The 13638-nt window shown below is 44.7% G+C and overlaps 1 protein-coding gene across 1 annotated transcript in view; it reads right to left on the bottom strand.

Moving 5' to 3' along the window:
- The window catches only part of MYO5B (myosin VB), a 207303-nt gene that overhangs the window by 14738 nt on the left and 178927 nt on the right, over nt 1-13638 (bottom strand). The window contains exons 22-26 of the mRNA XM_040421102.1: nt 11464-11700; nt 8298-8382; nt 6020-6168; nt 4670-4789; nt 620-760 (exon numbers count right to left, since the gene is read on the bottom strand). Of these exons, the coding sequence (XP_040277036.1) occupies nt 620-760; nt 4670-4789; nt 6020-6168; nt 8298-8382; nt 11464-11700 (732 nt within the window). The remainder of the gene's footprint in view (nt 1-619; nt 761-4669; nt 4790-6019; nt 6169-8297; nt 8383-11463; nt 11701-13638) is intronic.

The raw sequence follows: 13638 nt of genomic DNA, 5'->3' as shown, positions 1-13638 counted from the left end.
AATGTGACATCACTGGCCTAGGCCAACAGAGTGCTGCAGTCTCGTCAAACAGCTGACCGGCGGGAGTGCTGGGAGTCGGACCCCCACCGATCACATATTGATGACCTATCCCTAGGATAGGCCACCAATATCAAAATCTCTGACAACCCCTTGAAAAGGAAGTAGGTGTAGGTGCACGTGACTGCAGAGCTGTGACCCAAAAGGCACGCTACCATTAAGATAGGGCCACACGGGACAGATATTCCACAGTATAAATTCTGCAGCACGTTTTCCCGTGACTCTGCGCCAAAATCTGCAGCAAAACCTGCATACGTCAGATGTGGATTTTGCGACAGATATACCACGGATTCCAACCTCTGTATTGCAAATTGGAAATCCACAGTATAAAACTGGCATGCTGTGGGTTTTTCCTGCAAGATTTTGTAAAATCTCATCCACTTTGCTGCTACAGGAACACACGTCTGCCATGTGTGAACCTACCTCTAGACAGCAGCCAGCAGGAACGGAGTCATAAGGATAAAAACACAGGTATGTGCAATTCTCATCCTGCAAAGCCCCTTTAAATTCCATGTTACTGAAGTTATTGGAAATGAAAAAAAACTGAAATGTCCGGCGTCACCTGAGACTTTTTATTTTCTTGCTGTTCTTTCTTGTCCAGTTGGTTCTGCAGCTTCTTCCTCTCCAGCTCCAGCTCCCTCACCCTCTTCTGAAGCTTCAGGAACAGAGTCATGTCCATGGCAGCCTTCTCCAGCCCAGCTTCCTGCGAGGAGCCCATAAAGTAAAAGTGTCATGGACAACAGTGATACGAGGTGCACTGCATGGCGGTAGCTCCTGTGCACGTAATCAAAAACGTAATCCCCTACAGTCATGTGTAGACACCTTGCAGAAGACATCATACCCCAGACACTCCTGAAGATGGACACTGTTGAGGAAGGGTTGAGACGTATGCATATATACCCATGCATGCATGCAAACACGTGCGGGCATGTATGGTATACACTGCGTGCAGAATTATTAGGCAAATGAGTATTTTGACCACATCATCCTCTTTATGCATGTTGTCTTACTCCAAGCTGTATAGGCTCGAAAGCCTACTACCAATTAAGCAAATTAGGTGATGTGCATCTCTGTAATGAGAAGGGGTGTGGTCTAATGACATCAACACCCTATATCAGGTGTGCATAATTATTAGGCAACTTCCTTTTCTTTGGCAAAATGGGTCAAAAGAAGGACTTGACAGGCTCAGAAAAGTCAAAAATAGTGAGATATCTTGCAGAGGGATGCAGCACTCTTAAAATTGCAAAGCTTCTGAAGCATGATCATCGAACAATCAAGCGTTTCATTCAAAATAGTCAACAGGGTCGCAAGAAGCGTGTGGAAAAACCAAGGCGCAAAATAACTGCCCATGAACTGAGAAAAGTCAAGCGTGCAGCTGCCAAGATGCCACTTGCCACCAGTTTGGCCATATTTCAGAGCTGCAACATCACTGGAGTGCCCAAAAGCACAAGGTGTGCAATACTCAGAGACATGGCCAAGGTAAGAAAGGCTGAAAGACGACCACCACTGAACAAGACACACAAGCTGAAATGTCAAGACTGGGCCAAGAAATATCTCAAGACTGATTTTTCTAAGGTTTTATGGACTGATGAAATGAGAGTGAGTCTTGATGGGCCAGATGGATGGGCCCGTGGCTGGGTTGGTAAAGGGCAGAGAGCTCCAGTCCGACTCAGACGCCAGCAAGGTGGAGGTGGAGTACTGGTTTGGGCTGGTATCATCAAAGATGAGCTTGTGGGGCCTTTTCGGGTTGAGGATGGAGTCAAGCTCAACTCCCAGTCCTACTGCCAGTTTCTGGAAGACACCTTCTTCAAGCAGTGGTACAGGAAGAAGTCTGCATCCTTCAAGAAAAACATGATTTTCATGCAGGACAATGCTCCATCACACGCGTCAAAGTACTCCACAGCGTGGCTGGCAAGAAAGGGTATAAAAGAAGAAAATCTAATGACATGGCCTCCTTGTTCACCTGATCTGAACCCCATTGAGAACCTGTGGTACATCATCAAATGTGAGATTTACAAGGAGGGAAAACAGTACACCTCTCTGAACAGTGTCTGGGAGGCTGTGGTTGCTGCTGCACGCAATGTTGATGGTGAACAGATCAAAACACTGACAGAATCCATGGATGGCAGGCTTTTGAGTGTCCTTGCAAAGAAAGGTGGCTATATTGGTCACTGATTTGTTTTTGTTTTGTTTTTGAATGTCAGAAATGTATATTTGTGAATGTTGAGATGTTATATTGGTTTCACTGGTAAAAATAAATAATTGAAATGGGTATATATTTGTTTTTTGTTAAGTTGCCTAATAATTATGCACAGTAATAGTCACCTGCACACACAGATATCCCCCTAAAATAGCTAAAACTAAAAACAAACTAAAAACTACTTCCAAAAATATTCAGCTTTGATATTAATGAGTTTTTTGGGTTCATTGAGAACATGGTTGTTGTTCAATAATAAAATTAATCCTCAAAAATACAACTTGCCTAATAATTCTGCACTCCCTGTATATGCATACATTGACCACCATATCCTGGGATGATGTGCACAGATGTGCCCAGCATCTGTGCACGTTTGCCCATGGGTGCCCACAGGGACTCATGGTGGCCCCTGTGGGAAATATGTGCCCCCTTGGCATATAGACTGTGGCCCCTTGTTCTATATATATATATTTCTATAATCCCCCTTTATAATATGTATAGGGCAGTGGCCCCTTGTATACATGTGTATACATATTAGGATGTGTATACATGTATATAACTGGGCCCCTTATGCCCCCTGATGTGTATATATATTCTTATGTCTATGTCCCCTATATTGGTGTATACATGTGTATGGATGTGCCCCATGCATCCATACACATGTATATATATATATATTATACAATATCCCCCCCCCTCCATACGCCTGAAACCAGATGCATCGGTGTGAATGTCCCCCAAGCATTCACACAGATGCAATCTGGTTGATTGCATCAGAATGACCGGACTGAGGTCCGGTCATCCTGATAACTACAAAGGACTCGGATTCCACAGAATCTGAGCCCTTTGATATAATTGTCGCCAGCGCCGCTGGAGACAATTATACATGATAGAAGAAGGGGAGAAGCCTCCTCTCCTTCTATTATGCGCATTCCGGCAGCGAAATTAACATCTCGCTGGCCGGAATGCAGAGTGCCACAGGCGGGAGATCAAAGGCATGTAGCGCGGCCCCGATGCGCTCGTTCAGGAGACGCACGGGTCGGCGCAGTGACATCATCTCACTGCGCCGGCCCACGTGTCTCCAATGGTGGTGCGCGCGCGCCACCTTGTGGGCCACCTTGTGGGCGGTGCGGCAGTGCGGGCCGCTGGATATAAATATCCGGCGGACCCAGCACAAGGAAGAAGAGCCGTGCCGCCCCCCCGCCACTGAAGGAGACCCCCTGGACGAACGAGCAACCCCTAGACGAACGAGCAACCCCTGGACGAACGAGCAACTAAATATCATATATATATATATATATATATATATATATATATATATAGGAGATGAAAAACGGACAGCACTCCAGATAAAAGATAGTGGTGTTTATTCACCCATGTGGATGGCAACGTTTCAGCTCATACAAGAGCCTTTTTCATCTCTTATTGACGGGGTAAGCTGCTACATCCCTGGACTTAGCACCCTCTTTGTGTTTTTTCCGGTGCCGCCACTATTTTCCTTTTCTATATATATATATATATATATATATATATCTATCTATCTATATCCCTACCTATTAGCCCTATTACCCCTGGTAACCCTACCCTATACACCCCTTGTTCCCTATTGCCCCTTATCTGTATCCCGACCTATATAAGCCCTATCACCCCTGGTAACCCTACACACCCCTGGTAACCCTACCCTATATACCCCTGGTAACCCTCTATATCCCTACCTATTAGTCCTATTACCCCTGGTAACCCTACTCCCCTTATTAGCCCTATCACTACCTATTAGCCCTATTACCCCTGGTAATCCTACAACCCTATACTACACCTCTTGTCAACCCTATTACCCCTGGACACCCCTGGTAACCCTTTACACCCCTTGTTGCCCTGATCCCTGATTTACCCTATTTCACCTCCCGTGGTCCTATCACTGTATTTGTGCTTTGTGGTCAGCTTACACCCCTGTAAGACCACCGTTAACCTTCGTCTACCCCATAGGGATAGTATATAGTACCAGGTGGGTGGGCTGTTAATATTGAATGTGTGTATTGTATAGATAGTTTGTGGGTGGAATTTGGGAACGTGTAGTATAGTTTAGTACTGTATATTTAGTGCTGTATTGTTAGTGCATTGCGTGCATAGTGTAATGTTTAGTATTAATAAATACTATGTTTGGTTTATAACTATCTGTGTGGCGTGTAGTTATTGGCGATAGTTAGTCTAGTAAGGTGCATGCAGCTAGCTTAGTGATTAGCGTATGGTATAGTGAAAATATTGTATTTATTATATAAAGGTATAAATAGGCGGAGTCATCAATAGACGGCTCCTCCTATTTATGAATATTAATCACTGATATTTGCATAAATATTAGTGACTAATATTCCCCCTTTACAGACACCTTTGTGAATCATCGTGTATCGCTCTTACCTCCACCTCCATGATGGTGTCCTCCGTGTCCCCAATTTCAGAGGTGGATATTGAGGGGTAGTTGGAATCAGACTCCAGACTGCTTTGGTTTGATGGGTTTCTACGATGTCCTGGTGTTTGCTGGAATAAAAGTATGAAAATTGAATAAATACACCGTCTCATAACAATATGACTGGATACAGAGTTTAATAGAAGTAGTGGTCTGAGCTTAAAGGAGTATTCCAGCTTTATGTACTGATGACCTATCATCAGAATAGGTCATCAATATGAAACCGGTGGGGTTCCGACAACCAGCACCCCCACCGGCGCCGGAATCTGAACATTGGACGGAGCTGGAAGCAGAGGGCTCTGTCCACTGTGTAATGGACGTAACCTTCTGCTTCCAGGTCAATCCACTGTTTAGTTTCCAGGGCCAGCGGCTGCTACAAACAGCGAATTGGTGGGGGTTATGGGTGACAGAACCCCGCCAATCGGAAATTGATAACTTATCCGGAGAATAGGTCATCAGTATCTAAAAGCAGGACTAACCCTTTAAAGTGAATCTCCAAATTTTATTATCATGTTTTGTTTTAGGTGTAAATTCCTGTGCAGATTAATTTTTTTGTATATCTTTATAGCACATTTTCTGATACAAAGCCCCCGCAAAGACATACATTTAAAAAAATGATATGCTGCCTGCCTGTGGCCACCACTAGAGGGAGCACACGGTACAGTCGTGGCCAAAGGTTTTGAGACTGGCACAAATTTTGGTTTTCCTAAAGTTAGCTGCTTCAGTGTTTTTAGATCTTTCTGTCAGATGCTTCTATGGTAACTGAAGAATAATTATAAGAATTTATTAAGCTTTTTAACTTTTATGGTCACATCCTTCAAGTTTAAACAAAGACTCCAGTGCTGACCGTTCTTCTTAAAGACCTCTGCAGTTCGTTCTGACATGCAGAATTTCAGCTTCTGGACCAAATCCTGACCGATGACAAACTATTCTTGACTAATCAGTGCTTCTTATCACAATTTCTATGTTTTTGTTTGTCCACCCGCTTTTTGAGGACTGACCACAAGATCTCATTGGACTTGAAATCTTGTGAGTTTCCTTGCCATGGACCCAAAATTTCAATGTCTCGTTCACCTGGCCACTTAGTTCTCACTTTTTCTTTGTGGCATGGTCTCCATCTTGCTGGAAAAAGCATTGTTCCTCACCACATTGCTCCTGGTTGGTTGGAAGAAGTTACTCATGGAGGAGGTTTCCATCTCATTCTTTAGTCATGGAAGTGTTCTTAGGCAAAATTGTGAAGCAATGCTTTACCCCTTTTAACTCCGTCGCCCCCTTGCACTCGTCCCTCAGCCATCACTGACCTTGATGAGGGTGACCTCCTCACGCAGGTTGTCATATCTCTGCTCCAGCCTGGTGTATTCCTTTACTAAATTCTGGTGGCGGGCTCTCTCTTCTTCCAGATCCTTCCGGATTCCCTGATTTTCTTTGAGCGCAATCTGGGTAAACTCATCTAAAAAGAAGAAATACAAGTTCAACACTGATCAACGTGACCTGTGAGACACTGGACATCTCTAATGGTAAGGCTACTTTCACACTGGCTTTTCGGCGTTCCGTTTGCGAGATCCGTTCAGGGCTCTCACAAGCGGTCCAAAACTGATCAGTTTTGCCCTAATGCATTCTGAATGGAAAAGGATCCGCTCAGAATCCATCAGTTTGCTTCTGTTCCGTCTCCATTCCACTTTGGAGACGGACACCAAAACGCTGCTTGCAAACGGATCCGTCCTGGCACACAATGTAAGCCAATGAGGACGGATCCTTTTTCACTGACACAATAGAAAACGGATCCGTCCTCCATTGACTTTTAATGGTGTTCAAGACGGATCCGTCTTGGCTATGTTACAGATAATACAAACGGATTCGTTCTGAACGGATGCAGACGGTTGTATTATCTGAACGGATCCGCCTGTGCAGATCCATGACGGATACGCACGAAACGAGAGTGTGAAAGTAGCCTAATGTCCAACGCAGATGAAATTACATTCACCAATTTAAGTCCCTCTCCAATATTTAAAGGGGTTGTCCCATCTGAGACATTGGTGGCATATTGCTACCTATCTCCAGAAAGGGACCCCTGAAGTGTGTGCAGTCACCCTCCATTCATTTCTATGGGACTACTGAAAATAGCAGAAAGTTGGCTCGGCTATCTCCAGCAGTCCCATAGAAGTGAATGGAGCGGTGGCTGAGCTTGCAAGGTGTGCTCTCCATTCATTTCTATGGGACTTCCACGGGTATTTTCGGAACTCCCATAGAAATGAATAGGGAGCATGCCGCGCATGCGCAGTACGCTCTCCTTTACTTTCAGGGGCATTGTAGAGACAGGAGGGGGTCCCAGAGGTTGGACCTGCACCTATATAAAAGAGATCCAATGTGAGACCAAAGTGACTGAGGCTGAGCTCCGATACCATACACAACCTGTGGACGGGCGTGGCGCTGTTTTTTGCAAAAAGAAAGCAGCTGTGGTTTTCTAAGCCTGGCATTGCATTCAAATGGCCTAAATCAAACACATGGGGAGCGGGTTTTCAGGTTATCCCCTGCCTCCTCCTGCAGAACAGTACGGGGAGGGGGTCGCAGCTCGAAGCATACTCATCCTCTCCTCTGTAGACATCTCTATCCTGAATGAAGTGCTGCTGGCGGCCTCTCTCATGAGGAGATTGGGGGCAGAGGAGTTGGGGGTCTGCACCTTGTAGGTGTGTGTAAAGGGGGGATGGAGTATAAATGTGGGTGGAGGAATAGAGTGTCAATGTGTATATGTGAGGGAAGAGAGAGAGAGGGAACGATAGAGAGAAGTGTGAGGTAGAGATATATAGGGAGAGATAGAGAGAGATGCATAGCTAGAGAGAGAGAAGGATAGAGACAGAGAGAAGGATAGAGACAGAGAGAAGGACAGAGGTAGAGATAGATAGAAAGATAGGGATATAGAAAGAGATAAAGAGCTGTAGAGATAGAGCGAGAGATAGAAAAAAGGAGACAAAGAAAGAAAAAGATAGAGAAAGGCAGAGACAAAGAAAAAGATACATAAAGAGAGAGACAGAGAGGTAAAGATAGAGAGATAGAGAGAAAGAGACAGAGAGAAAGAAAAAGATAGAGAAAGGCAGAGACAAAGAAAAAGATACATAAAGAGAGAGACAGAGAGGTAAAGATAGAGAGAGATAGAGAGAAAGAGACAGAGAGAAAGAAAAAGATAGAGATAAAACAATACATAGAGAGGCAGAGCTATTTTTGAGGAATATCTGTGGTGGTAATTATCCACACGTCTGAAGCTGCTGCAGATACAGCCTCAGACCCATCTTGTCCACATGATGTCCACTGTAAGCAATGGATGGAACAGGAGGCCTTCTGAACAATTTCTCATATTGCTCACTTCTGGACAAATGTTTTCCTCTCTAGAAAATCTCAGGTAAGATTTCCATGATGGAAGGAACCTCTAAGTGCCTCATTTACTAGCGGTCTCCAGGCAGTTCCTTCCCCTCCATGTTTTAGAGAGAGAAACATATGCCAGTCTAGGAGACCCCAAAATGCTGAAGAGACAAAGCTTCCTTCTTACTATATGAGAGGAGATAAATCCCATAATTGTGGTACCTTCGGAGCGGAGAAGGATCCGGTTGTTCAGTTCTTCTTTGTCTTCTTTCAGTTGAGTATTTTCCACTTCTAGCTCAGAGATTCTCTGGGTAACAAACAAGCAGACGGGTCAATATACAAAGTCTATGACTTGACCCGAAACAGTCAACCAGATGACACTGCCTTTGTAGGCTGGTCCTATGGTTTAGTCCTTAAAATGTTTGCCCCTGACAAAAATATATTGTGGTCGGAGCTCCATGTTTTACTGATACAGAATTAAATGTGAAAACTCTGCCTGCTTGTACACACCACTAGGGGGAGCTTAAACATCTACTGCATACTGTTTTATTATGCAATTGAAAGGGGTTGTATGGGCTACAGATAGTGATGATCTATCCTCAGGACAGGTCATCAATATCAGATCGGTGGCGAATCAATCAGCTGTTTCAGGGAGCCACCGGTACCAGAAACTATACAGTGTGTGGAGCTGGAGGCAGACAGCTCCGTACACGGTGTAGTGGCCATGCCGGGGTACTGCAGCTCAGGTCCCCTTCAAGTGGCTGGGAGCTAGAGCTGTAGTACGTCAGCCCTAGAAACAACATGGTGCACAGAGCATTCTGCGTCCTCTCTGTACACTGTATAGTCTTTGGCGGCAGTGATTGATGGGGGTGCCAGGTGTCGTATCCCCACCCACCTGATATTGATAATCTTAATGACCAATAGCTCATCAACATCTGTAGCCTGGACAACCCCCAACTAATTTATTGTATGTACAGTATACAGTAAGCTCCCTCTAGTGGTGGCTGCAGGTAGCATTTACCACTTGGTATTGCGGTAAAAATAAATTACTCCCTATCCACTGTATAGGGAGCACCTGTTAGATCAGTGGGGGCCTGACTGTTGGGACCCCCACTAATCACGTCCTTTATCCCCCCACATGAATAAAGTGGTGGCTGGGCAGGAGCGCCGCTCCATTCATCTCTATGGGACTGCTGGTAATAGCACAGTACAGCGCTAGGCTATCTTCAGCAGAGCCATAGAGTTTGGATAGAGCAGCAGTGCGTCTGTCCCACCACCTCTCCATTCACACTGAGGTACATGGGACTTCCGTGATGGGTGGGGGGGGGGGGGGGGGGGGGGGGGCCCCATTGATCAGACCCCTGGTTCATCAATTATCTCCGATCTGGTGGATACCCCTTTAAACTCTATATTTTGTATTGTATAATAGGTAGACAGAAATGTGTATAAGGCTCTGTTCACATCAGGAGGTATAAGCTATGGCTGCGTTACACCTGCAGATTTTTCGGCAGTGTAATACTAGCGCCGACTGCCCGATGAACAAGCAAATGCTCATTCATCAGGCAATTGCGAGTTTTAAGCACGCTTAAAAATCATCGTTTTCCGGCGGCAGATCGTTCTGTCTAAGGGTACTTTCACACTAGCGTTTTTGTTTTCCGGTATCGAGTTCCGTCCTAGGGGCTCTATACCGGAAAAAAACTGATCAGTTTTATCCTAATGCATTCTGAATGGAGAGCAATCCGTATAGTATGCATCAGGATGCATCAGTTCAGTCCCTCTTACGTTTTTTGGCCGGAGAAAATACCACAGCGTGCTGCAGTTTTCTCTCCGGCCAAAAATCCTGAACACTTGCCGGAATGCCGGATCCGGCATAAATTTCCATTGAAATGCATTAATGCTGGATCCGTCCCCAAGTGTTCCTGCAAAACGGATCCGGTTTTGCGATCTGCTCATGCGAAGACCTTTAAAAATGAGAAAAAAATAAATACCGGATCCGTTTTTCCAGATGACAACCGGAAAGACAGATCCGGAATTGCAATGCATTTGTGAGACAGCAAACCACTGTACAGCATGGGGACGATCGATGGCATAGCGACTGCTCCCCATGCTGTGGAGGAGATCACTGCATGTAATAGCAGCAGTCTCCTCCGTCAGTGAGCAGGCGATTGCTGGGAGGGAACATTTCCCTCCTGACAATCGTCTGCCACATCGCACATCGGGCAGGCTTTAGGAATTTTTCCCCGTGGAAGCCTTCAGATGTATGCAACTTTTTATTTTTTTGGGGAGGGGGGGGTGATTTCTGTAAAGTAAGCCACAGCAGACTATAAAAGATGTACCAACATAAACCTGCTCTGTGGATGCCAAAAAGGACACTCTTTGGGACTCTAGGGATACGTTATTTGTAAGTGCTGGGATCTTTCTGGTTCATAGCAGTGTAAAAACAGCTGCAAATCGAGATTAATCTTCACATTTTTTTAAATAAATAAATGCACATTTCCTTTCTCCATGCCTGCTGAGTGGACGGGCTCTTCTTCATGTATTGTAAGATCTGCTCTAAGCCAATCAGATGTCTCTCCCTGCTGCTCTTCCTCCCCTCTCACAGAATGAAAGCTCACACACACTAAGGTAGAGGGAGAATCTGCAGCTACATCTCCCTCCTCCCTTTCTTCTAATTACATTAAAGCCCTAGCAGGATTTCTGCTGACTGAGGTTTGTTACCATTTACAGACAATCTTAAAGGGGTTGACTCACTTCAGTAAGTGGCATTTATCATGTAGAGAAAGTGAATACAAAACAATTACTAATGTATTGTGATTGTCCATATTGCTTCCTTTACTGGCTTCATTCACTTTTCCGTCACATTATACACTGCTGATATCCAGGGGTTACGACCACCCGGCATTCCATCACATTATACGCTGATCGTGTCCAGAGCTTACGACCACCCTGCAATCCAGCAGTGGTGGTCGTGCTTGCACACCACAGGAAAAAGCGATTTTTTTCCTATAGTGTGAAAGCACGACCACCACTGCTGGATTACAGGGTGGTCGTAAGCTCTGGACACGAGCAATATGGACAATCACAATACATTAGTAAGTGCCTTGTAGTAACTTTCTCTACATGATAAATGCCATTTGTTGATGTGAGACAACCCCTTTAAGGAAGGAAAAGGGTAAGTAAAGGCTCTTGGAAGGTGAGCAAAATCCACAGATCTGATAGCTCAATGATCTGCAATTGATTAATAAGTACTGCTATATCTCCATCAGGCCGCATGTTCTTCCTATGGTCCTGCTATGAACTCTCCTGGTGCATTATTCGTGGCACCTGGCTGTACTGAGAGGTGTAGTAGTAATAATAGGAGTAGTAGTAGTTAGACATGGACAGTCACCTGTTGCAGTTGCTGCTTCTCGTTCATATACAGGTCCTCTGTGATCTTCCTCTCATCTCTGCTCTTGGCGAGCTCTGTTCTGAGCGCCTCGATCTCCTCCTGTAAGCTGCTCAGCTGGTTCTTGTCTTGCTGGTTCTGCTGCTGCCGCTCCAGCTCCTTATGCAGCTTCTCCACCTCGGCTGTGCGCGCCGACGTTACGGTAGCGAGTTGTTCCTTCAGATCTTTGTGCTCTTTATTCTAAACAAAACAGACAGGGATCAACAGACGTCAAGAGAGCGAGCGAGCGCCTAAATACTGCAACATGCAGACCTGATGGTGTCTCGCGTCATTGGTATACCAGTGTCACACCTTTCCCTTTGTCACTATGTTTGGACCACTGCACCACAAAGCTCTAGCTCTGCTCACAATATGGTCACCGCTCCCCAGGATAGAATGAGGAGGAATATGGAAGGCACAGCAAAAGCCTTGACAGCATACTGTTGCCGCTATACCTATCTTCTAGGGAGGGGGATTAAAGGGGTCATCTGCTTTTATGTGACTAAAACTCAGACACTATATAATAAAAGATCCTGCAACTTTCTAATATACTTCATGTATCATTTCCTCACCATGTCTAATATCTCTGCTTGCTGTCAGTGGATGAAAACTTGTGCAGGCCATGTGATGATCGCACAGGTTGCCGAGAGCTGCTAAACTGTGCACCTGTATTATGACTGGTGCTTCAGATTAAGCTGGGATTTCCTGCTGTGTTAGAGGCAGATAGAGCTGCTCATTCACATTTGAGAAACAAGGGGGTTAAGAGAGATTTAGCTAATGCAGCAAAAGCCTCGGCAGCAGCAGCCTTTAGGCTAGGGCTGCACTACGACTTTTTGAACTGCAGCGGTGTCCAAATAAATGCATTCAGTCATTCAATAGTTAGAATTAGTCGCGTTTTAAAAAGTTGCAGTGTAGCCCAAGCCTTAGGGGTGTCTTCTTAGCTTAAAGTGTACTTTACTTCTAGTTTTAAAAATTTTCATAAATGAAAAGTCCAGGTGAATATTAGAAACTTTGTAATATACCTTATTAAAGGATTATACTTCCTTGTGGGTTTCTCAGGCTGTTTACTTCCTTCTTCCCTTCAAACAGTCTCTTATCCCTAAAAGCACCCTTCTCCATTCTCCACACAAAAGTCTATGGAGAGAGGGGTAGGGATGAGGAGGCTGTTACCAGCTACTAAGTGATTTATTACCTCACTCTGAGTAGTTTTTTAGCCTTATCCTACTAGATAAAGTAGAGTTAAAAGTGCTAAGTATAGCAGAGCTAAAAAACTGCAGTTTGTGTGCCTCTCATCCAGCCTCCTCCTCCCCCCTCCATAGACGTCATGGTCAAAAGCAGGGAAAAGGCTGATAAAAGCAGATAGAAGCCTTTTTGTTTATGATAAGATATATTGCAAAGTTTCTTATATTCAACTGCACTGTTCCTTTATAATTAGTGGTACGCTTTGAGCACTGCATAATGAAAACTTCTGCAACTTTCTAATATATTCCGTGCACAATTTTATCATCAAGCTCTACATTTCTTTTTGCCATCAGTAGATGAAAACCCAGCCATGGGATAATCACGCAGGTTTGCCAACTGGAGCTACTTTACTCTGGTTGGTGCTTCAGATTGTGCTGGAACTTCTTGCTGTGCTAGAGGCAGACACAACTGCTTCATTCACAATCTGACTTGGCTATTACAATGAATTATGAAAATGCCAGTAAACTAAAAAGACCATTTTGCTGCATGTGGCTAAGAGTTGTCCCCCATACACATTACATGCACGGTTTGAAACCCTTTTGTGACAGCATTTTGGACACGATATCAGCAAGTAAAGGGCGAAGTTAAAAAAAAAACAACACACTGATTTTGCTTTCTGGGGTAAATTGTCAAGAAAAAGAAGCTTATTTCTGTATAAAGCTGAGAGCTCAGCGTATCCTGCGCACAGCAAACGAGAAAAGAGGCAGGTAACAATAGAAAATAATATGAAACGCCAAATCCGGGCGAGTAATCTGGTGAAGCCGATTCTGCTGTGAGAACGAGGACTATAAATTGCCACATGTCCCCTATAACCGATAAGAGAGTGTACGTCACAATGTGACAAAGAGCAGGGCAGCTGCTATTGTAAGTTGTAAACCAACGCGTTTCATTCTCCTC

This window comes from Bufo bufo, chromosome 2, assembly GCF_905171765.1.
Source record: "Bufo bufo chromosome 2, aBufBuf1.1, whole genome shotgun sequence".
NCBI lineage: Eukaryota > Metazoa > Chordata > Amphibia > Anura > Bufonidae > Bufo > Bufo bufo.
Note: the sequence above shows the minus strand (reverse complement) of the source record. Positions and strands in the feature narration are given on the sequence as shown.